Source organism: Bos taurus, chromosome 1 (genome assembly GCF_002263795.3).
Source record: "Bos taurus isolate L1 Dominette 01449 registration number 42190680 breed Hereford chromosome 1, ARS-UCD2.0, whole genome shotgun sequence".
NCBI lineage: Eukaryota > Metazoa > Chordata > Mammalia > Artiodactyla > Bovidae > Bos > Bos taurus.
Window position 1 is genome coordinate 137,065,970 of NC_037328.1, and position 27,942 is coordinate 137,093,911.

The 27,942-nt window shown below is 37.1% G+C and overlaps 1 protein-coding gene across 3 annotated transcripts in view; it reads right to left on the reverse strand.

Moving 5' to 3' along the window:
• The window catches only part of DNAJC13 (DnaJ heat shock protein family (Hsp40) member C13), a 163,847-nt gene that overhangs the window by 14,416 nt on the left and 121,489 nt on the right, over positions 1-27,942 (reverse strand). For all 3 annotated transcript variants that reach the window (XM_005201940.5, NM_001113745.3, XM_059890073.1), the window contains 14 exons: positions 27,055-27,174; positions 24,084-24,263; positions 18,582-18,749; positions 17,473-17,586; positions 15,945-16,061; positions 14,647-14,824; positions 10,268-10,359; positions 8,620-8,719; positions 6,638-6,712; positions 6,297-6,409; positions 2,595-2,764; positions 2,385-2,427; positions 1,551-1,724; positions 130-309 (listed from right to left, as the gene is read on the reverse strand). In XM_005201940.5, the coding sequence (XP_005201997.2) occupies positions 130-309; positions 1,551-1,724; positions 2,385-2,427; positions 2,595-2,764; positions 6,297-6,409; positions 6,638-6,712; positions 8,620-8,719; positions 10,268-10,359; positions 14,647-14,824; positions 15,945-16,061; positions 17,473-17,586; positions 18,582-18,749; positions 24,084-24,263; positions 27,055-27,174 (1,824 nt within the window). The remainder of the gene's footprint in view (positions 1-129; positions 310-1,550; positions 1,725-2,384; positions 2,428-2,594; positions 2,765-6,296; positions 6,410-6,637; positions 6,713-8,619; positions 8,720-10,267; positions 10,360-14,646; positions 14,825-15,944; positions 16,062-17,472; positions 17,587-18,581; positions 18,750-24,083; positions 24,264-27,054; positions 27,175-27,942) is intronic.

A 27,942-nucleotide genomic window follows, 5' to 3' on the forward strand; every position in this document is an offset into this window, starting at 1 on the left:
GCATGCAGTTCATATGGATGAAGGTACGTGGTAGGAAAGGGATTTATTCTGCAATGTTCATTAGTCAGGAAGAGGGAGCACAGATAAATTCTACAGCTTTAAGCTACCAAATGGATTTATCATCAATACCTCGTTTTCAGACAGGGCATGAATAACTCGAATGGCACTCTTAGGAATGGCGTTGTTCCTATGATTCATCGCCTGGATAATTTTGGGAAGATGGCCCAATGGTGGGACCTGATCAGCCAGCTGAGGCTGTGCACTGAAGAGACATACCGTTGCCATTGTCAAAGTTTCCAGAGTCTCTCCCTGGAGGGCATAAAACACATGAACAAGCAAACTGTAAAAAACTGATACAGTCTTAAATTGGTAATTATTTGGTGTTCAAAACAGATTCTAAGTGCTGGAGCTTGAAAACTGATCCACAAATCCTAAAAGAACAACAAACATCTCCATCTTGATAAAAGCATGAATTTAAAGGACTCTAAGAATGTGATATCTGAATCTACACAGATTTTCTCTGGGCATTTCTATTTTACATCTCATTTCTACTGCAGACAGATATTTCTATTTAGAGATCATCTCTCAAAAAATATTACTAGATATTTTTAGGTAATGTTACAGAATTGTCAGTATTGGAGAACATCAATAATTCAGGAAAATGCAACAACTAGTGGAATGTTTTCCCTGGTTCTGTAAAGATCAGAGTAAAGAGAAATCGTGACTATAGAAAGAGATATATATATATAAATATCTGACATACTATTTATATTTTTTTAAAAGTCTTGAAAAGCTAATGATACCAACTAATGATTTCTAAGTACTTTACATTATATTAAGTGCTTCACATTTATCAAAACTCATGAAAACTTCAGCCTTAGAGGCAGATGCTGTGATCTTTCTATGAGGCAACTGAGGCAGAATTGGGAGGTATTACTCCAGGCCACAGGCTTATCACAGAGCCTGTGTTGTTTGATGGATGCCAGGACCATCAAACAACACAGGCTCTTAGCCACCTCGAAAGCCAGCTTTTTTAATTAATTCAACAACAATCACATACCTCAGTTATTTTAATATATAGATTCAAATAACAAAACTTTCTATTTCAGGGTTTATGACTGGCCAAACCAAGACCAAATCTACTTTCTTACTTACTCTTGCTTTCCTGCTAGCTTTTGAACATAGGTACAGGGTTCATTCATTTATCAATAGTTAAGACTTTCCTATCAATTTCTTTAGCTGAGTGAAGATATATGCCCTAGCAGGACTCACTTCCATTTAGATTTCTACATTAAACCTTTAGGTTTCTCCTTAAAAACCACACAATCACTGGAAATGGGATGGCAGAAACCTTTCTGAACCTCTGCAATTGTTCTTCAGACTAAGAAGTTTCACTTTTGATCACGCATATACGAAGTTAAGTGTGGGGGCTACACTAAAAGAGGTATCCAATTCTTAATGTGTGGTCAATGAGAATGGTGTTTTAACAGAAACACTATCAACATATTTAGCAAAATATGTGAAATATCTCACTGATGACAAAAGCTTACATGAGGACTGTTCTTCTCCAGAAGCTCAGTTAACTTTTCTAGCAGTGCAGTAAGAAATTCTCTAGGCTTTCTTAGAACCCAAGCTGGTTGTGCAATAAAGATTCTCAAGAAAACTCCTCCAACAGCAAGTTCACCTTCTGCTTCTCCAAACACCACAGCAAAATCTTCAGGCAACTTTAAATAGATAAAGAATAGTCAAGTTATTTACTAATCATTAGTTGTATTGGATTGGGCAAAAAAGTCGGTTTGGGCACCAAACTTTTTTTGCCTAGCCCAATACATTAACAAGAAAGAAATAAAAAACCCTATTAAAGAAATCTTCATGCAATGAAAGTGAAAGTGAAGTCGCTCAGTCGTGCCCGACTCTTTGCGACCCCATGGATAGTAGGCTGCACCGAGCTCCTCTGTCCATGGGATTTTCAAGCAAGAGTACTGGAGTGGGTTGCCATTTCCTTCTCTAGGGAATCTTCCCAACCCAGGGATCAAACCCAAGTCTCTCACACTGTAGACAGATGCTTTACCATCTGAGCCAGCTTTAAAAGGTCATTAATACAATCAAGTCAAAATTATTTGTTTTATTTTCACTTAATATATTTCAATAAAAGTTCCTTTGATTAAGTTACTCTTTTCAGAAAAAGTCCTTTGATTAAGATACTCCAAAAGTGAAAATTCCTACTTTTTTTTTTAATGTTTAAAACCTTGTTTTCCAGGGGAAGATTTAAGTATCTTAGTAACAAAGCAAAGGATGGCTTTATACTCACTCAGCAGGAACTTAAAACAATAAATTTACAGTAAAATGTAAAATTCCTTCCTCTGAATAAAAGTATACTTTACCTTCCAGTTTACGTCAGGGTTGTCTTGCTGATTTTTAAAGTGCCTTGGGGAAAAAAAGAAGGACAGGACATCAAACTTTAGTCACAAGACACACGTTCATTAACCCTTATAGAGTAAGTCTTGGAGCGGTGACAGACGACGTGGAAAACGTCTGCCTCCCTGGTGCCTCCACCTGCAGGTCCCAAGTTGTTCAGGTGTGTCTTTACTTACTCGAGCATCATTTCTCTAACTGTCGTGGACACTTTATCTCTGGAACTATCGTTCCAAATTAACTCAGGATTTTCATGCGTTCCTTCAAAAATATGGACAGCAGCTTCAGGGTTGTCCCTCATGGCATCCATAAAAACGCTTGGGAGAAATTTCATCAATGTAATTCGAACCTGGATGAGGAAATTTGAGAAAGAAAAAAGACCTATTGAAAACATCTCAATATTTGGTTTGCTTTACATTTCTCTAAGAATGATGCTATAATGTGTGTTAAGGCTGATACGGGCCATAACTAACATCCAAAAGTCCTGGATAACAGATAAACCCTGGTTTATGGTGGCTCAGTCGTAAAGAATCCATCTGCCAATGCAGGAGATGTAGAAGACTCAGGTTCGATCTCTGGGTTGGGAAGATCCGATTTCCTGGAGAAGAGGATGGCAACCCACTCCAGTGTTCTTGCCTGGAAAATCCCGTGGACAGAGGAGCCTGACGGGCTATAGTTCATGGGACAGCAAAGAGTCAGACACAGCTGAGTACGCACACACATGCAAAGGTAACAAGACTCACTACGACCTCCTACTTACCTACCTGGGTTAATTTCCTCTCTCCACCTCAGATTTAAGTAACGTTAAGAAATTCAGCAGCACTGGTGTGTGAAGTTCCCAGAGCACACCAACCTACCAGACCCTGCCCTACAGATGCTGTCCCCTCTTCCCAGAAAGCCCTCAGCTGATCTGTCCCTCCACCTCTCCCCAACCCCACCCCACACCCTCACAAATTCTTCTCATGCTTTGTGTTACACAAGTAGTTTTTAGTACCATGTTTTACATTTTACTGTGCCTTTCCCCAAAAAGGATTTAAAAAGCACCTTAAAAAAATAACATCCGACACACACATAGAAACTGAAAATTAGTTTTATAGCTTGTGCTTTTATGTCACAAACTGAGACATAAGGGCAAAGGGAAAATGAAGGTTGGGAAGACAAGTTTTTCCCTCAGATCTCCACATAGTTTTATCTCCTTTGTGTGATTCAAGTCTGTGTTAAATCTCATTTTATAGAAACCTTTCCTGGCCCAGTCTGTCTTGTCAGTGTCTGTATTTTCTATTCCCTGGCACAAGCTGATATTCAAAAAACTTATTTGAACGAATGAGACTAACAGGAATTAGTACATAAAGAAAATATCAAAAGCTCTTTATAAATGCAAGCAATATATAATAAACTTAGCCCTGAACTTCCTGGCAGTCAATGAATCAATGTCAGTTACATGATAGAGAGCATCCACAAAATAGGATGTATGTCACTTCTCTTGGTCAAATTGATCTAAAATGTAAACACAAGAGTGAAAACTATAAAACACCTAGGAAAAAACATAGGCATAGATTTTTGTAACTCTGGATTAGATAATGGCTTTTTATATAATAAAAGCACAAGCTATAAATAGGACTTCATCAAAATTAAAAAAAACAAGAAAGTGGAAAAACATCCACACAATTGGGAGAAAATATTTATAAATCATATATCTGATAAGGGACTGGTATCCAAAATACATAAAGGACAATTATAACTCAACAGTAAAAAGACAACTGAATTAAAAAATGAGCAAAGGATGAGAATAGACATTTCTCTAAAAAAGATGTACAAATGGCCAATAAGCACATGAAAAGATATTCAACATCATTAGGCACGAGGGAAATGCAAAGCAAACCCTGATACAGCACACTTCACACCCACTGCTGCTGCTGCTGCTTCTAAGTCGCTTCAGTCGTGTCCGACTCTGTGCGACCCCATAGATGGCAGCCCACGAGGCTCCCCCATCCCTGGGATTCTGCAGGCAAGAACACCGGAGTGGGTTGCCATTTCCTTCTCTAATGCAAGAAAGTGAAAAATGAAAGGGAAGTCACTCAGTCGTGTCCAACCATCAGCGATCCCATGGACTGCAGCCTACCAGGCTCCTCCGTCCATGGGATTTGCCAGGCAAGAGTACTGGAATGGGGTGCCACTGCCTTCTCCCCTAGGATGACCATATTCAATAAAGTTCTATATAGTAAGTGTTAAAGAAGAGGTGGATATCACCATCAGTGGTGGTATGTAAAAAGGTGCCGCCACTGGGGAAAATAAAAATAGTCTGATAATTCCTTGAAAGGTTAAAAATAGTGTTACCATATTACCCAGATATTCTACTCTCAGAGAAATAAAATACATAGCCACACAAAAACTTGTACACATGTGTTCACAGCAGCATCATACAGAATAGCCAAAAACTAGAAATAATCTGTATGTCCATTTTCAATCAATACATGGAAAAACAAAATGTGGTGTAAGTATAGGGAAGTGACTGCTAAATTAGGATTTTTCCTGGTTTGATGAAAATGTTCTAAAACTGACTGTTGTTGCCCAAAACATTGAATGGTATACTTTATGTGTATGAATTGTATGGCATGTCAATTATATCTGAATAAAGTTATAAAAATGGAAAAGAAGTTTACTGACCCCAGTTCTAGAATCTCTTGTTGTAAATCATTCAATTAAGGAGCTGACACTTTATATTTTTTCCTATATAGAAAATTTAAGTAAAAATATATTCACCTTGGTAAAATTTGTCCCTCATGTATTTCAAAGGTTAAAAAATTACTAAAAAGCTCAAAAATTAATTCTAGTACATATTTTAAACATCTAAAACATTATTTAAATTATAACAGTAGACATTATAGTTATGTGCTACCCAACTCTAGCTTTAAGAAAACTCAGTATTAAATATCAATATTCATGATTTTACGGGCCCTTGCTACAGGCACCCAAATGTAATGTTCCTTATCCATTAACTCTACTGACGACAGATTATTAGCCATATTCCCCAAGTAAAACTATTCCAGGTCTTATGACATATTCTCAGTATCTAAATCAGGAGATCAGGTAAGAAAAAAACACAACTGAATCTAGCTTGTTTTCTGTAAGGGGGTGCTCAGGAGCCTTTATTTCATATTTGGGCTGGCACAGACAGTGCTTCAGTGAGCATTACTTCATGTGAAACTGATTCAGTAACAGAAGAAAGAAACTTTGATTACAACTGTGTCTGGATGCAATTCTACTTAGAAGTATTATTCTAATGGGTTTCTGCTCTACGAACTGAACCACAGTTCCAGAGATCATTTTGTCTTCTCCAGATTTTTAATGAGAGATCTCCCTGCAGAGAGGAGAAGCAAAGGCACTGTAATGCTCACCTTCACAAGCCAATTCTCAAAGTGTGAAATCTAACCTAACCTAATCTATCTTCTGTCACAACTTAAAACATACTTTTAAAATATGTTTTGGCTCCTTCAAGGGAGATGAACAGTTTCATCACCATAATTCAAACACACTCTTAAGACTTCTCAAATCTAGCGCAGGCTTCCCTGATTATAATTTTTCTCTAACTAGTAATGCTATGCTAAGTCACTTCAGTCGTGCCCAACTCTGTGCGACCCCATAGACGGCATCCCACCAGACTCCCCCGTCTCTGAGATTCTCCAGGCAAGAACACTGGAGTGGGTTGCCATTTCCTTCTCCACTAGTAATATATAGGAATAATTCAGGTATGTCAATCTTTCAACTTTCATATCAAGTCACTTTACTATTTCAGACTTTGGTAATCCTCATGAAATTAGTTACCAAAGTAATAGAGCTTTAAAAATTAATTTCTTTCTAAGAACCCATTTCGTGCTCACCTTTGGACCTATTAGTTTATCTGCTGTCATTTTAGCAAAAAGTTCTGCTGTCTGGGCTCGAACCTGTGGATGTGTTGAATTGCAGAACATATCTAGTAAATAAATCAAAGCTCCTGTGAAGGAAAAAAAGCATTAGCGTTTATATGCTAAATAAAAAAATAGGACTTTTCTAGTCAGTAGAATTTACTTTCAACCTTATTTCAACTCAATGCAGTTGCTTTTTTTAAAAAATTGTAAGCCTTCCAAAGCATTCTTCTAGTTTATCAGACTATACAAAGTAGCTCAAAATAAGCTCTACCATTACGAAGTATGACTAGATGAGAAAGCACTTTATACACTACCTCTTGCCATTGCTTCTTTGATAATTTTTGTACTTGATGTCAAAGCATAGAGAGTCTCCAGAACAAGCTGACGACCTGCAGAACAAAAGACATTAAAAGAATCGAATCATCACACTACCTTACATTTACTAGGCATCAGTGCCAGGCACTGAACAAGGTGCTTTACAAAGGGCATCATACTTTTAACTTCACAACAACCAGCTAGACAGGTATTGTGGTCTTGCTATGAGGAATCTGAGATCCAGTTTGAGTAGCCCATGAATTCACAATTAGTGAGTGGTATAACTCACTATACCACTGAGGTATATAGAGGTTTACAGAGGTCTGACTCCAAAATCCACTCATAAGCACTATGCCATACTGTCCTCCTACCTCACTGCTCATTCTGCAAACAAAATCTCACCTCCTGACAGCCTGAGGATACTATATTCAGGGATCTATTATTTTTATATGGTGCTAGTATCTTAGAGAAATGAGTAGGAAGTAGCAGTTGCAAGACACTGTTCCCGAGTAAAACAACAGCATCCTTCTGCACAAAGTCTGTGCGCTTCTCACCCCTTCCTTGTCATTGAAGTAGACTGGACAACTGGACTTTACTCTTCCAAAGTCAAGGGCCAACAAGAGACAGGTGACCAGAGGAGTGAAGAGCTGGCAAAGAGGGTGAAGGCTGCCAGGTATTAGGCCAAGACGAAAACCAAGGATGGTAGCCAGACTGAGCTAAGTTAATAGGCAGGAGAATAAACACTCAAAATGAGACTTTTGTTAAAATGAGACTTCTTTTAAGACAGGAAACAATATTTCACTGAAAACCAGTCACTGTTCTAACCATAAGTTCAAAGGAAAACAAGACTTTGGAGGGGACAGAAGAAGTCAATTATTTTATGTTTTTAATGTTCCTGAGCAAACAGTTAAAGATAATTTAGTCTAAAATGTAAATGAGAACAGAGTAGGCTAAGATATCTAAATATCAGCTGTTTTACCAGTAAGATTAAAACCATGACTGCACTATATAAATTCACTATGAATATACTTTTAAACCATGACTTCTGTAACATTCAGTCAGTTTAATTTTGCATTGTTTGTAGCTGTTAAAAACTAATAAAAAAGAAAAACCAACTAAGGCTGTAGGAATGACCCAAAAAAAATAATAACCTGCTAATAACTTTTAAATGCTGCCATTTAAAAGCTAACAAGAATATTCAATAATAACTGAAGTCCACTCAATTCACTGAACATAATACATAACATGTGCAAGGTACTGGGGCAGAAGTTGAGTGAGACTGGTTGCTGCTCTCAAGGAGGGGGACAGGTGTGAAGTCAAGATTAATGTGACTTCTGAAGGGCTGGCAAAGCTGACTGAGAAATGAATGTTGATGGGGAAGTGACAAAGTTGGAGTTATATCACAAGTGTCTTTGAAAAGCAATCTCAAGGTTGATCTAACACAACTACACACTTATGTGAGACATAACTAGTGTGTAAGGAGTCTATATTATTGCAGGCTGTACTCAAGAAATCAGGTTGCTATATTTTTAAAAACTGATCTCATCTGGTGCTAACAGTTACTATTAGCATCAAATCAATAAAGGACAAATAATGCAGGACTGAACTTTAAGTAAAACATAAGGTGATTTTTATATTAAGCATTTTTTCTACCACACAAGTTTAATTGAGTGTTTTTTTTTTACTAAAACATGGAGCATCCGTTAATTCTCAATCATTCATATGTAGCTTATACTTAGCAAATTGAAAATCCTAGATTATTTTCATTTGCTTTTGGATCTCTATCATCTCTTCCAAGTTTGGATATGGAAATACAAAATAGTTAACTTCTGTAAATATAAACTAGGAAGACAAATTAATACAAAGAATACCACTTAAAATATTTTAAAACACTATGTTGGAGGTTTTGCATCATCTATGTAACTGCTCCTCTCTATGCTGACTGTGCTGTGGTTCTGAAAATTCCAGTGAATATACATACTTGATGGTAAAGAATGCAGAAGAGCCAATAAATTGGACAAAACCATTGATTCAGCAATATTGTTGACACAATCTTGGTTAGATGTCACTATATTCACAACCTGAAAATCAATCAATAGGACATTAAGAGTTCTGGAAATAACTTCAAACCTAGACAAATTAAGGCAAATTAGTCAGACCTAAATAAACTTAAAGTTTATTACCAAAATGAGAAAAATGCTTGGAGGACAAAATATTTAACTTTTAGGCAAGAATTTAATTCTTAAAAATTGGCTTTATTACTTTGCTCTTTTGTGAATAAAAAATGTTAATGCTAGTATGTGTGTGTGTTTGTATATATCAGTTTTCTACTAACTTAAAGGTAACAATCAAATATAACAATCTAAACAAATATTTTAGCACCAATTCACAATCCTTAGGCTTATAAGAAGCCTTCAATCCTACACCAGTTCATGCTCCAGAATTATGGTGTTGTACACTATCGTATTTTCCAATTAGAGATTTGGGGTGGGAAGTGATTAGCAAGATAATCATCTTCACTACTTGGACTTTTTCTTTTAGAGGGAGAAGGTAAATGTCTCTGGTGCCCAGTACAATATATTAGGTCTATCTTTCTATTATAAAGAAATAGGCATGTTTTCTTCAAAAGAAGATGACCGCTCAAGTCTAACTTATACATCTAAAGATTAATGCCACAACTTGAACCATATGGTCAACATCTCCAAGAAAAATATCACAGATACAATAATGCTTATTTTAAAAATTACAAGGTACTTGAAGGAATTAAGTGGAGAAGAATGCTTTTCAAAGAAAAGACTATGCTTGTTAAGCTGTTAACCAATTTAACCTTTATTATTTTAGTAAACATTTTTTAAACCAAAATGCAATTTAAGAACACTTAATCATTCATAAAGTTCACTGTTACCGAAAGGTTGAATTTGGTGTTCTTTATAATAAATCGTGTGTGTTACAATAAGCAGGATCACATGAAAAAAGATCCTGGGTGTTTACTCTGGGTTGCCTAGATAAAGAGTACCCTGTGACCAAGGTCTTCCTGCTTCTTCCAGAGGAAAAGGCTCCACACAAACAGCTTCCTACAGGACCAATGATTTCATTCTCCTAAAGGAGGGCCCTCCAACCACTCTTGGACCTCTAAGACCCACAGGTTCTGGGTAGCTGGAAAGGATGCTTTTGTACCAGACCCATAAGAAGGGAGAGCAACTGAGGGAGATGGAACCAAACTCACAGTGTGTAGCTTGGTCTCAACATGTCTCTCTGTGGCAAAACAGAGATCCTGGAAATTTCTGCTCCCTTTTTTTTTTTGTCATCTGTGGCTTCCAAGCATCCCGAGTAAAGTCCATTCCTTAATTCATCTCATATGACACTATAGAAATGCATCCCAAGTTCTAATGCATGACAGATGATGACCACAGAGGGAAGCACTTTGAACACTGTACAATATTTGCTCTTCAAAATGGGCATATAATTCAAGTTTTAAAGACATTCATTTGCCTTAATAGGCAAATTGAAAAAAAAAAAAAAAAACTACACACAAATTTCCACTCAACTTTAGATGATGATTAATGAAGGTTCAAACCATGTACAGTATGTTGCAGGAAAGAGCATGCTTTAGAACAAAGTTCTTTTACCTCTAAAGCCAACTGCTGCACTTGACCAGCTCCATGGACTCGAAGAAGAGAAAATATTAACTTAAAATGACCAATGCATTCACTTTCAGAGCCTAGAAAGAAAAATAAAATGCTTGTCTTTTATTTCCAAGCAATGTTCTATCAATCTTCAGGAAACAGATATATTTTGTTTACTGTCGAGTCTGTGGTAAACTTTTCTCAGCAATTGTGACATTAAGTGAGTACAGTATCACTAAGGAGTAGTAAATCTTAAGAAGTTAAACAGTATTAAAGTTTATCTGGTTTGTTTTCTCTTCATTTCCATCCCAACGCCTAACTAACCAACAGGCTAAAAACAAGAAATTTATCAAATACAATTCAAAAATTAAAAGTGTTATGGTGGTACTTTTAAGCTTTACCTGTAGACCTCAAGAGCTAACCTTGTCAGCCTAATTACATCTGGAGACAGTGTGACATCATTTGGCTTTTAAGTAGGACTGAGTTAGAACTCTGTCACTTGAAAACTACATTACAGACAAGTTCCAAATCAATTCCCAGATTTGCAGCAATTTCTTTGTACCTAATATGCCAAAATCAAAAAATGAAGTTTTCTTCAGATTTTATAATACTGCCTTTAAAAACATGTATACCATGGGAATGAAATTTTCTTAGACAGCATTTAATTATTGTTGGTTATTTTATTTGAATAATTTGTTGGCAATACAACTGTAAATTATAATAGTACTGTAATACATACTGGCAAGAGCAAAGAAGTACAAGAAAGATAATATTAAGTGTTAATAAAAAGTTTTGAGGTCTTCAGGTAAGAAACTGAATATTGAATGTAATTTTATATTCCATATTTATATTTTATATTCTATATAATACTCTATTTTATATTCTATAGTTTATACATATGTGTCATATTTTATACTCAGGTTTTATGTTTGGTATTTTATCAATATATTCTATCAATTCAGTTCAGTTGCTCAGTTGTGTCCACCTCTTTGTGACATCATGGACTGCAGCACACCAGGCTTCCCTGTCCATCACCAACTCCTGGAGCTTGCTCAAACTCCTGTCCATTGAGTCAGTGATGCCATCAAACCGTCTCATCCTCTGTTGTCCCCTTTTCCTCCTAACTTCAATCTTTCCCAGCATCAGGGTCTTTTCTAATGAGTCAGTTCTTCATATCAAGTGGCCAAAATAGTGGAGCTTCAGTTTCAGCATCAGTGCTTTCAATGAATATACAATATTGATTTCCCTCAGGATTGACCGGTTTGATCTCCTTGCAGTTCAAGGGACTGTCAAGAATTTATCCAACACCACAGTTCAAAACATCAATTCTCTGGCGACCAGCTTTCTTTTGGTCTAACTCTCATATCCATACATGACTACTGGAAAAACCATAGCTTTGACTAGATGGACCTTAGTCAGCAAAGTAATGTCTCTGCTTTTTAATATGCTGTCTAGGTTGGTCATAGCTTTTCTTCCAAGAAGCAAGCATCTTTTAATTTCATGGCTGCAGACACCATCTGCAGTGATTGTGGAGCCCAAGAAAATAGTCTGTCACTGTTTCCATCGTTTCCCCACCTATTTGCCATGAAGTGATGGAACTGCAAGCCATGACCTTTGTTTTTTTAATGTTAAGCCAGTTTTTTTCACTCTCCTCTTCAAGCCTACTCTTTCATCAAGAGGCTCTTTAGTTCATTTTTGCTTTCTGCCATAATGGTGGTGTCATCTGCATATCTGATGTTATTCATATTTCTCCCTGCAATCTTGATTCCAGTTTCTGCTTTATCCAGCCTGGCATTTCATATGATGTACTCTGCATATAAATTTAAAAAAGCAGGGTGACAATATATATACAGCCTTGATGTACTTCTTTCCCAATTTGGAACCAATCTATTGTTTCATGTCCAGTTCTAACTGTTGCTTCTTGACTTGAATACAGGTTCCTCAGGAGGCAGGTAAGTTGGTATGGTATTCCCATCTCTTTCAGAATTTTCCACAGTTTGTTGTGATCCACACAGTCAAAGGCTTTGGCATAGTCAATAGCAGAAGTGGATGTTGTTTTGGAATTCCCTTGCTTTTTCTATGATCCAATGGATGTTGGCAATTTGATTTCTGGTTCCTCTGCTTTTTCTAAATCCAGCTTGAACATCTGGAAATTCTCAGTTCATGTACTGTCAAGCCTCACTTGGAGAATTTTGAGTGTAACTTTACTAGCGTGTGAGATGAGTGCAATTGTGTGGTAGTTTGAACGTTCTTTGGCATTGCCTTCTTTTATACTGGAATGAAATCTGACCTCTTCCACTTCTGTGGCCACTGCTGAGTTTTCCAAATTCGTTAACATATTGAGTGCATGCAGCACTTTAACAGCATCATCATTTAGGATTTGAAATAGCTGGAATTCCATCACCTCCACTAGCTGTGTAGTGATGCTTCCTAACACCCACTTGACCTTGCACTCCAGGATGTCTGGCTCTAAGTGAGTGATCACATCATTATGGTTATCTGGGCCATTAAGATCTTTTTTTTGTATAGTTCTTCTGTGTATTCTTGCCACCTCTTCTTAATATCTTCTGTTTCTGTCCTTACTGTGCCCATCTTTGCATGAAATGTTCCCTTGGTATCTCTAATTTTCTTGAAGAGAGCTCTAGTCTTTCCCATTCTATTGTTTTCCTCTATTTCTTTGCATTGATTGCTGAGGAAGGCTTTCTTATCTCTCCCTGATATTCTATGGAACTCTGCATTCAGATGCTTATATCTTTCCTTTTCTCCTTTGCCTTTAGTGTCTCTTCTTTTCTCAGCTATTTGTAAGGCCTCCTCAGACAACCATTTTGCCTTCTTGCTTTTCTTTTCCTTGAGGATGGTTTTCATCACCACCTCCTGTACAATGTCACAAACCTCCATCCATAGTTCTTCAAGCACTCTATCAGATCTAATCCCATGAATGGATTTGTGACCACTGTATATAATTGTAAGGGATTTGATTTAGGTCATACTGAATGGCCTAGCGGTTTTCCTTACTTTCTTCAATTTAAGTCTAAATTTGGCAATAAAGAGTTCAAGATCTGAGCAACAGTCAGCTCCTGGTCATGTTTTTGCTGACTGCATAGAGCTTCACCATCTTTGGCTGCAAAGAATATACTCAATCTGATTTTGGTATTGACCATCTGGTGACGTCCATGAGTAGAGTTATCTCTTGGGTTGTTGGAAGTGTGTTGGCTACAAACGGTGTGTACTCTTCACAAAACTCTGTTAGAATTTGCCCTGCTTCGTTTTCTCCTCCAAAGCCAAACAAACTTGCCTGTTACTCCAGGTAACCCTTGACTTCCAACTTTTGCATTCCATTGCCCTATGATGAAAAGGACATCTTTTTTGGGTGTTCTAGAAGGTCTTGGAGGTCTTCAGAGAAACGTTCAAGTTCAGCTTTTTCAGCATTAGTGATTGGGGCACAGACTTGAATTACTATGATACTGAACGGTTTGCCTTGGAAATGAACAGAGATCTTTCTGTTGTTTTTGAGACTGTACCCCCGTACTGCATTTTGGACTCTCTTGTTGACTATGAGGGCAACTCCATTTCTTCTAAGGGATTCTTGCCCACAGTAGTAGATATAATCATCATCTAAATTACATTCACCCATTCTGCTCCATTTTAGTTCACTGATTCTTAAAATGTTGATGTTCACTCTTGCCATTCCCTGTTTGACCACTTCCAATTTACCTTGATTCATGGACCTAACATTCCAGGTTTCTACGTAATATTGTTATTTACTGCATTGGACTTTACTTTCATCACCAGACATATCCAAAACTGGGTGCTGTTTTCACTTTGGCTCATCCTTTTCATTCTTTCTGGATCTATTTCTCTGCTCTTCTCCAGTAGCATACTGGGCACCTACTATCCTGGGGAGTTCATCTTTAAGTGTCACATCTTTTTACCTTTTCATAGCGTTCATGGAATTCTCCAGCCAGGAATACTGAAGTGGTTTGCCATTCCCTTCTCCAGTGGACCATGTTTTGTCAGAACTCAATTTTCAAGCACAAAAACTTTCATCGTAAGGACCAGTGGTGGAAAAATTAGATAACCTCATCAATAACTCTAACATAAGCACTTACACCTTGTATGTCAATTTATGTCATCAATGTGATGTTTTATACTATCAAGTTATTCTGCCTTTTCAACTTATTGAAACTCATTTGCTCTTAGAGATATGAATTCTAAGCATGATGACTGACCTCTCTTTCCAGCCTATTATTTAGAGGTAAAAATATTATGGGGTCAATAACCAAGCATAATTTTCCTAGAGTTTTCCTGGTAAAATTGAGAACTGGTATTTTTAGGGCTCTTCTATTTTAAGGATCTTATTTGTCAAGGGTACAATCACATACCTGGATTATATTTTATAACATTTCTCAGAGCCTCCAAAGCCATTTCAACTCTTGGCAAGCGGTCTCCATGTTGCTCTGACTCCACTTTTGCAGCATGAGTGATGGCCATAAAGGTGTGGAGGTACTGGGCCTGGGAGCCTATATAATCCAGGAGACTTGCAGCAAATGCTTTTGGAACCTAAATCAAATAGAAAAATATTTAAAAACATGCGTGTCCTTATAAATAACCTATAACAAAGACTTCACAGTAAAAGCAACAACAAAACATTTCAAGTCATGGAAGTGATTAAATTACACAGACACAAGAAAATACCTACGCATTAAATGAGAACTGAGGAGAAAAGGGATAAAACTTAACAGCATTAGAAAGTGTTTATCACTGTTGGCCCAAATCCATCAGAAATCTGATTTACTCCCATCGGTAATATAGTATAACAACTCTGAGATAAGAATATGCCCCTGCTTTACCGAGATAATTGATAGTATGATATGTAACTTCTATAAATTGGTTGCATTTTTACATTTAAAAATTATATATGTTAGATTATAAATTCAAAAAGAAGTTTTCAAAGAGACTTCACAAATCACTAAACTCATTCTTCTTAGCAGCTATTTTTATATATTATTCTGTGATAAATAACATACATCACAGGTTAGTAAATTCCTTTTTCCAAGAGCAAACTCTAAAACAGAGCCTCACTTCTTTCTTCCTTACAAACCAATCAACCACCAAATCTTTATCACCCCCTCCAAAAAAAACTATAACAAAACTTCCCTATGTGATCCCCAAGAACTAAGGAAAGAAAAGATTATTTGCTTCTGGAAGTGATTAGGGGTCATCACAAGAAATGACCTGATGTGACCCAGTCATCTTCTAAAAATTCTCTTTGCTCTCCCCTTCTATTTTCTTAATTTTAAAAACTGGCCAGAGATAGACTACTGTCTTGTGGTCTGATATTTAACATGATAGAGTGAGTATGTAAAAGGCCTTACAGTTCCACAAGAGACTGCAGAGCTGCAGGCATATATACAGGATACAGTGGAGAAGCATTATGCATGAAATATAAGAAATAGCTGGGAAAGGAATAAATTCTTATTCATGAATCCATTAAATTCCCCAACATTCAAAACAAAAAGTCTCGTAAGTTATCCATGGTCACCCTATCACATACCCAAGTTAGTATAAAATATTTGGCAAAAAACAGGTATTATTTCCATATATATAGTGTGAATAAACCAGTAGCTTTTAATAACAAATGATCAAAAGTTACAGACAAAATCAAAAGTAGAGAGCTTACCTCAAGTGGGAAAGTAGGGACTTCATTATAGACCCTAACAAAAATCTCCCCTACAATAAGTTCTTTGGCATGATCACTGTAGACAAATTCTGATCCATAAGTTTTGTCACAGTCACCCTTTAAAAAAAAGAAAACTAATTGTTAGATATAAATCAGAATCATTAGTGTGTAGTTTATAAATCTATCCATATTCAGTTTAATAACTTATCAGAAAAATAACTTCAAAGATCCATTCATTTTTCCATGGGAGAAAAATGTGGTGGGATACACATCACAGCACTTAATGCAATTTTAACATTTATAATTAGTAATATGGCCTCTGGAAAAGGCATGCGTGCGTGAACGTGTGTTAGTCACTTAGTCATGTCCGACTCTTTGTGACCCTTTGTAGTGTAACCCGCCAGGCTCTTCTGTCCATGGGATTTTTCAGGCAAAAATACTGGAATGGGCTGTCATTTCCTCCTCCAGGGGATTATTCTAACCCAGGGATCAAACCTGTATCTCCTGTATTGCAGGCAGATTCTTTACCTGCTAAGCCATCAGGGAAGCCTCTAAAAGAGTTATGTTATTTATAGGCAGAGAGTTATTTTATTTTTTAGACCAAAATTGAAACTCATTTTAAAATTTCAAAAGATGACTGAAGTCAGCCAATAAAGTATCTTAGACCTAGTGTTTATGCAAGTATGACACGTGGCTCTCCTCTCAGCAGACATTTGGCCTGGTCAGATATAGGGTGATAGAATTAAGAGATGAACATGTCTGAACTGGCTTTAAAAAGTAATACATTAAATGATAAAGTGCAGGAAAACAGGGTCTCTGAATTAAAAAAGCAAGGTAATATATCAGTTGATTTCTATTTAAGGACAAAGAAAAAGATAGGAAAACAGGTAAGGAACTGGGAAAAAAATAGCCCCAAGAAGATTGAAATTACATAAAATTTAGGTTGGACTGAAATAATATATAAAAGTGTATAATAAATTGCAAAGAAAAGTGAATGCTCCTCTGTCCATGGGATTCTCCAGGCAAGAATACTGGAGTGGATCACCATTTCCCTCTCCAGGGGATCTTCCCGACACAGGACTCAAACCTGGGTCTCCTATACTGCAGGCAGATTCTTTACCAACTGAGCTAGGAGGGAAGCAGGAATAAACTGTAAAGGGCTAAACGAAGAAAGAATGATATTCTCTCTCTTCTGGTAAAAAAACAGATGATATGTAGAAATCTGAGACTGGTTCTTCCTAGCTCTGCAATTCTCAAAACTTCTATCAATGAAGAGCTCTGAGTGACTATCATGAAATGAGTGGTAAGCCAAATTTTGCACAATCCAGGACTCTCAGTGATGGTTACTCCTTAATGAAGTCCAAACTCACAAACATAAATGTCTTCTAAACCATCAAGATTCAACCGTCTAGTTATGTATTATTCAGGCCAACTCCTTATCTCCCATTCTACTCTCTGTCTTGATTTTTTCATGACTTACTACCTTCTCCACCGGAAGGTGGGAGGATGCAAGAAATTATTAACTTACTTTTTTAATCATGCTTTCCTGTTGAGATTCAAGAAATTCAAGTAGTTCTGCTCTTGTAGAATTGTTCCATATCAAATAGGGGCTCTCTGTGTTACTGTTAAGCATCTTCAAAATCTAGAAGACAGAATATTACTGTTTTATAATATTTAGAAAAAATATTGAAGTTATCATTCATTTAAATTGTCTATGACTCACCAAGCTCTGTAACAGGAACCTTAAGTACAATGGGCTTGAATAATTTTAACAAGTTTGAAAATATAATGTTTACCATACTGCAGCTGAGAAAAATCAAGACTTCTCTGAGAAAGATCAAATTATTTGTTCCAGGTCTCACTTTTAAGTGGTGAAACTGCAATTCAAATTTGAGTCTGTTTTTATATCTCATTCTTAACATTTGCTTTGCTTTGGTGAAAATCACACACAATATTTTATTAAAGTAAATATAAACAGTAAATATAAGCTTAAAAAGAATACCACATGACTTTTTATTTGAAAACAAAATCTAAGTCTTTATGAAGCATACTCCTAAAAAGGGAAGTAGAATTTATGGGCAGAGATTCAGTTCCAGTTTTCTCAGCCAAACCCTGATTCAAGGCTGCATTAAGTAGTTCTGCAGACATAAGCTTATGCTTGCTTAGCCATCTAGAGTGTTTTCCCTTTGTGTCGCTCTACTCAATTTAAGTATACACATACACACTTAACTCTCCTTTAAATGTTTTTTTGTGGGGACAGAGAGTGGGGGTGCGTGTCTCACGGCTTGCAGGATTTTATTTCCTCAACCAGGGACTGAATCCAGGCCCTTGACTTGAATCCAAATCCTAACAACTGGACCATCAGGGAATTCCCAAAATGTTTTAATTAGAAGTTTTTACACTTTACATTTTCTGAGCTTTGTGCTTGAGGATAAAAGGGAGTTATTAACCCCAGATGTATAGAGCCGCTATCCTCAGCACCAAGACACAATAACCAAATTTCTCAGTTGAGAGAACAAGCGTGTGAGCATTTTCAATTTTTAGGTTTCTGAGAGCAATCAACATTGTTATATTCCTCTATTATGTAAAGGATCTTGCAATATTTATCAAAACCCAGGCTAGCTCTGAAGCACATACCTCAGTAGCACTAATCACAGCAAGTTTTCTAGCAACATAGGGGGTCAGCATGCCAGCTAAACTTTTCCTTATGGTTGGATTTTCTGGTGTTGTTTGTTCTTCAGGCAGATAACCTCCAAGGCGACTTAGAGCTCGGACACTCAGTTTGGCAAGGCTGTTGGCTACTTCCTGTTGCAAAAAAATTAACACATTTATTAAAATAGATCTCTTACCAGGCAATAGTACATTTATGGAATCAAAACAGCATGGAACATATTAAGGAAGAGAAAGCAAAGAAAGAGAAACAAAAAAGGTACTGAAGTCCCCAATACTAATGTCAAGAGTTTATGAAAAGTAAAAGTCAAGAGAATTGAGTACCACCAAACCAGCTTGAAAACAAATGTTAAAGGGACTTATATAGTTAGGAAATACAAAAGAAGAAAAAGATCTAAAACAAACAAACAAACAAACAAAAAACCCAAACAATTAAGAAAATGGCTGCTGCTTCTAAGTCGCTTCAGTCATGTCCGACTCTGTGCGACCCCATAGACGGCAGCCCACCAGGCTCTGCCGTCCCTGGGATTCTCCAGGCAAGAACACTGGAGTGGGTTGCCATTTCCTTCTCCAATGCATGAAGTGAAAAGTGAAAGGGAAGTCACTCAATTGTGTCCAACTCTTAGCGACCCCATGGACTGCAGCCTACCAGGCTCCTCTGTCTGTGGGATTTTCCAGGCAAGAGTACTGGAGTGGGATGCCATTGCCTTCTCCAAGAAAATGGCTATAGGATCATATATATCAATAATTACCTTAAAAATAAATGCATTAAATGCTGCAACCAAAAGACACAGACAGCTGAATGGATACAAAAACAAGACTCATATATATGCTGTCTAGAAGAAATCCACTTCAGATCTAAAGATACATATAATGACTGAAACTGAGAGGGTGGAAAAATATATTCCATGCCAATGTAAACCAAAAGAAAGCTGGAGTAGCAATCCTCATATTAGACTAAGTAGACCTTAAAATAAAGAATATTACAAGAGATAAGGAAGAACACTACCTAATGATCAAGCAATCAGTACAAGAGGAAGACATAACAACTGCAAACATCTATACAACCAACACAGGAGCACCTCAGCACATAAAACAAACACTAACAGACATAAAAGGAGAAATTGACAGTAACACAATAATAGGAGGCAACTTTAACACCCCACTTACACCAGTGGACAGATCATGAAAACAGAAAATGAGTAAGGAAATACAAGTCTTAAATGACACATTAGACAAGATGGATCTCATTGATATCTTCAGGACACTCCATCCAAATACAGAAGAATACACCTCCTTCTCAAGTGCACATGGAACATTCCATTCTCCAGGATACACCACATCTTGGGTCATAAATCTAACCTCAGTAAATTTAAGAAAATTGACATTGTGTCAAGCATCTTCTCTGACCACAATGCTATGAGACGAGACATCAATTATAAGAAAAAAAATGTAAAAAACACAAACATATGGAGATTAAACAGTACATTTCTAAGTAACAAACTGGTTACTGAAGAAATCAAAAGGCAAATCAAAAAATTCCTAAAAACAAATGACAAGGAAAACACAACTCAAAATCTATGGGATGCAGCAAAAGCAGCTCTAAGAGGGACGTTTATAGCAATAAAATCCTACCTCAAGGAACAAGAGAAAATCAGACAACCTAACTTTACACCTAAAACAACTGGAAAAAGAATTAAAAAAAACCCAAAATTAGCAGAAGGAAAGAAATCATAAAGATCAGAGCAGAAATAAATGAAAAAGAAATGAAAGAAACAATAGTAAAGATTAATAAAACTAAAAGATGGTTCTTTGAGAAGATAAACAAAATTGACAAACCTTTAGCCAGACTCAAGAAAAAAAGAGAAGAGTCAAATCAACAAAATTAGAAATGAAAAAGGAGAGGTTACAACAGACAGTGCAGACATATAAAGGATTATAAGACTATTATGAACAACTATATGGCAATAAAATGGATAAACTGCAAGAAATGGACAGATTCTTAGAAAAGTTCAATCTTCCAAGACTGAACCAGGAAGAAATAGAAATTATGAAAAACCCAATTACAAGCACTGAAATAAAAACTGTGATCAATAATCTCCCAAAAAACAAAAGCCCAGGATCAGATGGCTTCACAAATGAATTCTATCAAACATTTAGAGAAGAGCTAATGCCTATCCTTCTAAAAGTTCTTCAAAAAGTTGCAGAGAAAGAAACACTTCCAAACCCATTCTATGAGGCCACCAACACCCTGATAACAAAACCAGACAAAGACAACACACAAAAAAGAAAGCTACAGGCCAATATCACTGATAAACATAGATGTTAAAATCCTCAACAAAATTCTAGCAAACAGATTTCAACAAAACATTAAAAAGCTAACACACCATGATAAAGTTGAGTTTATTCCAGGGATGGAAGGAATCTTCAATATAGGCAAATCAATCAATGTGATACACCATATAAACCAATTGAAAGATAAACATATGATAATTTCAAGATGTGGGAAAAGCCTTTGACAAAATTCAGCACGCTTTTATGATTGAAACTCTTCAAAAAATGGGCACAAAAGGAACCTACCTCAACATAGTAAAGGCCATATATGATAAGCCCACAACGAATATTATTCGCAATGGTGAAAAACTGCAACCATTTCCCCTAAGATGAGGAATAAGACAGGGGTGTCCACTCTCACCCCTAGGATTCAACATAGCTTTGGAAGTCCTAGCTACAGAAATCAGAGAAGAAAAAGAAATAAAAGGAATCCAGATTGGAAAAGAAAAGCAAAGCTCTCACTGTTTGCAGATGACATGATACTGTACACAGAAAACCTTAAAGATACTATCAGAAAATTACTAGAGCTAATCAGTGAATTTAGCAAAGTCACAGGACAGAAAATCAATACACAGAAATCACTTGCATTCCTATATACTAACAATGAAAAATCAGAAAGAGAAATTAAGAAATCAACCCCATTCATGATTGCAACTGAAAGAACAAAATATTTAGGAATACAACTAGCTAAGGAGACAAAAAAAACTGCATACAGAAAACTATAAGACACTGATGAAAGAAATCAAAGATGACATAAACAGATGGAGAGATATTCTATGTTACTAGGGTGGAGGAATCAACATTGTGAAAATGACTATACTACCAAACACAATCTACAGATTCAATGTGATCCCTATCAAATTACCAATGGCATTTTTCATAGAACTAGAACAAAAAAGATCTCACAATTCATATGGAAATGCAAAAGACGCCGAACAGCCAAAGCAGTCTTGAGAAAGAAGAACGGAGCTGAAGGAATCAACCTTCCTGACTTCAGACTATTCTACAAAGCCAGAGTCATCAAAAAAGTATGATACTGGCACAAAAACAGAAATATAGACCAATGGAACAAGATAGAAAGCCCAGAAATAAACCCACATACATATGGGTACCTTATTTTTGACAAAGGAGTCAAGAATATACACAGGGGAAAGATAGCCTCTTCTATAATTGGTTCTGGGAAAACTGGACAGCTGCATGTAAAAAAATGAAATTAGAACACTTTCCTAATACCGTACACAAAGATAAACTCAAATGGATTAAAGACCTAAATGTAAGACCAGAAACTATAAAACTCTTAGAGGAAAACACAGCCACAACACTCGATGATACAAATCAAAGCAAAATCCTCTGTAAGCCCTGTCTTAGAGAAATAAAAACAAAAATAAACAAGTGGGACCTGATTAAACTTAAAAGCTTTTGCACAGCAAAGGAAACTATAAATAAGGTGAAAAGACAACCCTCAGAATGGGAGAAAACAACAGCAAATTAAACAATGGACAAAGGATTAATTTCCAAAATATAGAAGCAGCTCGTATAACTCAAGGCCTGAAAAAAAAACAACCCAATCAAAATGCAGGAGAAAAGACCTAAACAGAAATTTCTCCAAAGAAGACATACAGATGGCTAACAAATACATGAAAAGATGCTCAACACTGCTCATCATTAGAGAAGTGCAAATCAAAACTACAATGAGATATCACCTCACATTGGTGAGAAAGGCCATCATCAGCTAGAGAAGGTGTAGAGAAAAGGGAACACTCTTGTGCTGTTGAAGGAATGTAAATTGATACAGCCACTATGGAAGATGGTATGGAGATTCCTTAAAAAACCAGGAATAAAATCACCATATGACTCAGCAATCCCACTCCTAGGCATATACCCTGAGAAAACCAAAACTGCAAAAGACACATGTACCCCCATGTTCACCGCAGCACTATTTACAATAGCTAGAGCATGGAAGCAACCTAGATGTCCATTGACAGATAAATGGATAAAGAAGTTATGTACATATACACAATGGAATATTACTCAGCCATAAAAAGGAACACATTTGAGTCAGTTCTAATGTGGTGGATGAACCTATAGCCTATTATACAGAGTGAAGTAAGTCAGAAAGAGAAAGATAAATACCATATACTAATGCAAATATAAGGAATTTTAAAAGATTGTACCAAAGAATTTATTTGCAGGGCAGTAGTGAAGAAACAGACATAAAGAACAGACTTACAGACATAAAGAACAGACTTACAGACACAGAAAGAGGGCAGGAGAGGGTGAGATGTATGGAGAGAATAACATGGAAACTTACATTACCATATGTAATATAGATAGCTAATGGGAATTTGCTGTATGTCTCAGGCAACTCAAACAAGAGCTCTATACCAACCTAGGGGGTAGGGTGGGGAGGGACATGGGAGAGAGGTTCAAGAGGGAGGGGGCATATGTATACCTATGGCTGATTCATGCTGATGTTTGACAGAAAATAACAAAATTCTGTAAAGCAATTATCCTTCAATTAAAAAATAAAGAATTTAAAATAAAAAAATGATTAAAAAATGTTCATGCATTACAGCTTATTCTTCTATTTATATGAAAGACAATCAGGATCTATGTAGTCATTTGTATCCAATATAGTAACTTGCTGATAACTGGAAGCAGCACCCTGGGGGATAGGATGGGGAACAAGAGATGATTAAGTAGATCTGATCACTAGAGGCACATATTCACAATATGAATAATGAATAAGAAAGGAGTGATGGAGAAAATACCTGTAAGATAAAAAAAAAATCTGTAAAAAAAACCATCAGGTAAGTTCTCAAGTGTTTAGGCAAATAAGCTTCAACAGCACTGTTATCACTTCCCTGTGATATACAACCATAATTCTGCAATCATAAAGGTGATTGTGAGTAATCAAGAAAAAATTAAGTTATGCCCAGTATACCTATTGCAAATTCCATGGTCTTGAAAACTTCTGGGATAAGTGGTTACGATAAATAGATTTGGGGCTTAAAGAACAATAAGCTTAATAATCTTGAAAAATGGTTTATGCCTTGAGGGCTCTGGATAGCTAGGACTTTGCTTTTGCAGTAATCTACATTTTGGGCTCAAATTCAGTGTTAATGTTCACATTACCTGCTGGTTTGTTTCTTCACTTTTCTGAATACCACTCTCTTCCAGGGTGTAGTCATAATTAAAGAGATAACCAAGCAGATGCCACAAAATTCCAGCTTGTAATAGGTGTGTCTGTAGCCAGAAATCCACAGCAAAAGAGCTAACACATTCTACCCCAAGGGCAGCCACTCTCGGAATACCCTGAGAATAAAAATAATGGAATTAAAAAAAAAAATAATGGATTTTTTAAAAAAGCTCCCAAGAGAAACAGACTGTGAATGTAGGAGAAGTTACTTAACTATCTTATTGTATGTGTGTTTACCTCCTCTTACATTTTCTATTCTGATTTATATCTGAGTCCTGTATCATTTAAAGCCTAAAATTAAAGTAACCATGTGACAAGACACAGAATTACTATTTTAAAAAATTAATTTGAAAACTGAAGCATGGTTGTTTACAATATTGTGTTAGTTTCAGGTATACAACACAGAGATTCATTTTTTTTGGAGATCATATTCCATGATAGGTTAATACAAGATACAAGATATTGGGTATAAGTCTTTGTGTTATACAATTGGATAACAAATCCTTCCTATTTTATGAATGAAAGTGAAAGTCACTCAGTCATGTCTGACTCTTTGCGACCCATGGACTATACAGTCCATGGAATTCTCCAGGCCAGAACACTGGAGTAGGTAGCGTTTCCCTTCTCCAGGGGATCTTCCCAACCCAGGGATAGAACCCAAGTCTCTTACATTGTAGGTGAGTTCTTTACCAGCTGAGCCATAAGGGAGGCCCAAGAATAATGGAGTGGGTAGCCTAAGCCTTCTCCAGAGGATCTTCCCGACCTAGGAATCAAACCAGGGTCTCCTGCACTGTAGGCAGATTCTTTACCAACTGAGCTATCAGGGAAGCCCATTTTATATATAGCAGTTTGTATTTGTTAATCCCATTTTTCTTCCTTTCATTCACTCCCATTGTCCTTCCTCGCCTCCCTCTTCCTTTTCTTTTTGGTAACCATAAGTTTGTTTTCTATGTCTGTGAGACTGTTTCTATTTTGTATATATGTTCATTTGTATGGTTTTTTAGATTCCACATGTAAGTGATATCACACAGTGCTTGTCTTTGTCTGACTTGTTACATTAAGCATAATATTCTCTAGGTCATTCACACTGCTGCAAATGGCAATATTTCATTCTTTTTTTATGGCTCAATAACATCCCATTGTGTGTGTGTATTTGTGTGTGTATATACAGTGTGTGTGTATACACATCAACTTAAGCCAACCATTTGTTGATGAGCACCTGGGTTGTTTTCATGCCTTGGCTATTATGAATAGTGCTATGAACACTGGGTGCATGTATCTTTTCAAATAATGTGTTCAGTTTTCCAGATATGTACCTAGGAGTGGAATCGCTTCATCATATGGTAGCTCTCGGGCTTCCCAGGTGGTTCAGGCAGTCAAGAATCTGCCTGCAATGCAGGAAACCCAGATTTGATCCCTGGGTCAAGAAGATCCCATGGAGAAGGGAATGGTTACCCACTTCAGTATTCTTTCTCTATTTTTAGTTTTTTTAGGGAACCTAAGGCAATGGCACCCCACTCCAGTACTCTTGCCTGGAAAATCCCATGGATGGAGGATCCTGGTGGGCTGCAGTGCATGGGGTCGCGAAGAGTCGGACACGACTGAGCGACTTCACTTTCACTTTTCACTTTCATGCATTGGAGAAGGAAATGGCACCCCACTCCAGTGTTCTTGCCTGGAGAATCCCAGGGACGGGGGAGCCTGGTGGGCTGCCGTCTATGGGGTCGCACAGTCGGACATGACTGAAGCGACTTAGCAGCAGCAGCAGCAGCATGCTGTTTTCCATAGTGGCTGTACTACACCAACTTACATTCCCAACAACAGTATACAAGGGATCTCTTTCTCCACATCCTCTCTAGCATTTATTATTTGTAGACTTTTTGTTGATAGACATTCTGACCAAAGTGAGGTGATACCTCAATGTGGATTTGATTTGTACCAGAATTACTATCTTTGAAGCCAATTAGTGTTAAAGACTTGAGAATACTGTTTTGTTTCACTTCTTGTATTTTTAAAAACAGTGATAAGGCATTAGTAGCAATACATGTGCCAGTGATCATAAGTATATCAATGAAGCCTTTAGTGTAGGTGTACAGATTGACTTCTTTATACCAGCATTTCTTTCTTACTAGACACATCTAAGTATGTCAAGTAAATATAGTTGGGGACATGTTTTCATCAGATTCCTTATTTCTAGGTACCTTAGCCCAGGATCAGCAACCTAGTCCTATTCTATTCCAACACAACTGTCACTCTGCTCAGTCACCAGAGAATCTCTTTCCTTTCCAGTCACTTATCACATTACCCATAGTCAACTTCCCTCAGCAGTGTTGGACTGGGAAGAAACAGCAAGCTCTCAGATCCCTATGACCTTTTCACCATGCGGTGACTTGACTCTTGGCTCAGAGGTTGAAGTGTCTGCCTACAATGTGGGAGACTCGGGTTCGATCACTGGGTTGGGAAGATGCCTTGGAAAAGGAAATGGTAACCCACTCCACTATTCTTGCCTGGAGAATCCCATGGAGAGAGGAGCCTGGTAGGCTACAGTCCACGGGGTCGCAAAGAGTTGGACACGACTGAGCGACTTCACTTTCACTTTCTTTCACTTTACTTTCATTAGACTGATTTAGTTTAGTCTTCTCTCTTGCTTCCCTGCCTCTGTTCAACTGTTCAGAGGAAACCAACTTCCATCTAAATATGTCATTCTTGTCTTATTCTTTGTGGGCCAACCCAGGAACAAAGTCATCATTTATGGCAAGGATTCAGTGAAAAATGTTTTTAGAGATCCATGTCATTTACTTGAAAATAATTTTAGGAAAAGAACTTAATTTATAAATTGAGGACTGGCTATTCGATGAGAAAACTCATTGCTGATTGAATCCAGAAAGCAGTAAACGTAACGTCTACCTTGCCGAAGTAGAGCACCCGACAGAGATCCCTGATGATGCCAGGCATTTCTGTAATCTTCTCTCGGCATTCTTCAAACTGAGCAGCCACACTATAGCATCTGCTTATGTGTCCACACACCTGCAGATAACACAACAGAGTAAAAAAAGGTCACATGTGCATTCATGTTTAAGACAGTGGAAATCAAATCAGCAGAGATTCGTAATAATGTTTAATGATATATATGACGCTCCAAAATTAAACAGAATATTTCTACTGAATTATCAGTATTTCTGGTTAAGATACCCTATAGATGCAGGGTTGGCAAACCATGGCCACTATACAGCCATAGGCCAAGTCAACCATGATCTGTTTTTGTATGGCCAGGAAGCCTTAGCTTTTACATTTGGAAAGAGTTGTAAAAGTCACAAATAAAAACATGCAATAAGATTTCCCTGGTGGTAGCAGACAAGAATCCATCTGCCAATGCAGGGAACACAGGTTTGATCCCTGGTCCAGAAAGAGTCCACATGCCATGGGGCAATAAAGTCCATGTGCCACAACTACTAAGCCTGCGCTCTAGAGCCCTCCAGCAGCAACTACTAAAGCCCGTGCACCCTAGCACTGGTGCTCAGCAATGAGAGAAATCACTGCAATTAAAAACCTGTGCACCATGATAAAGAGAAGCCCCCACTCTCCGCAAGGAGAAAGCCCGTGCTCTGCAACAAAGACCCAGTCCAACCAAAAATAAATAAATAATTTAAAAAATATGCAACAGACTACACGTAACCTGAATGTCTCAAATAACCACCCTCTAGCCCTTTATTAAAAAAATTTGCCAACTTCTAGATTAAAGTATTTTTGCCCTGAATTCTAATAATGTACTATACTTATTAATAAAAATGAAAC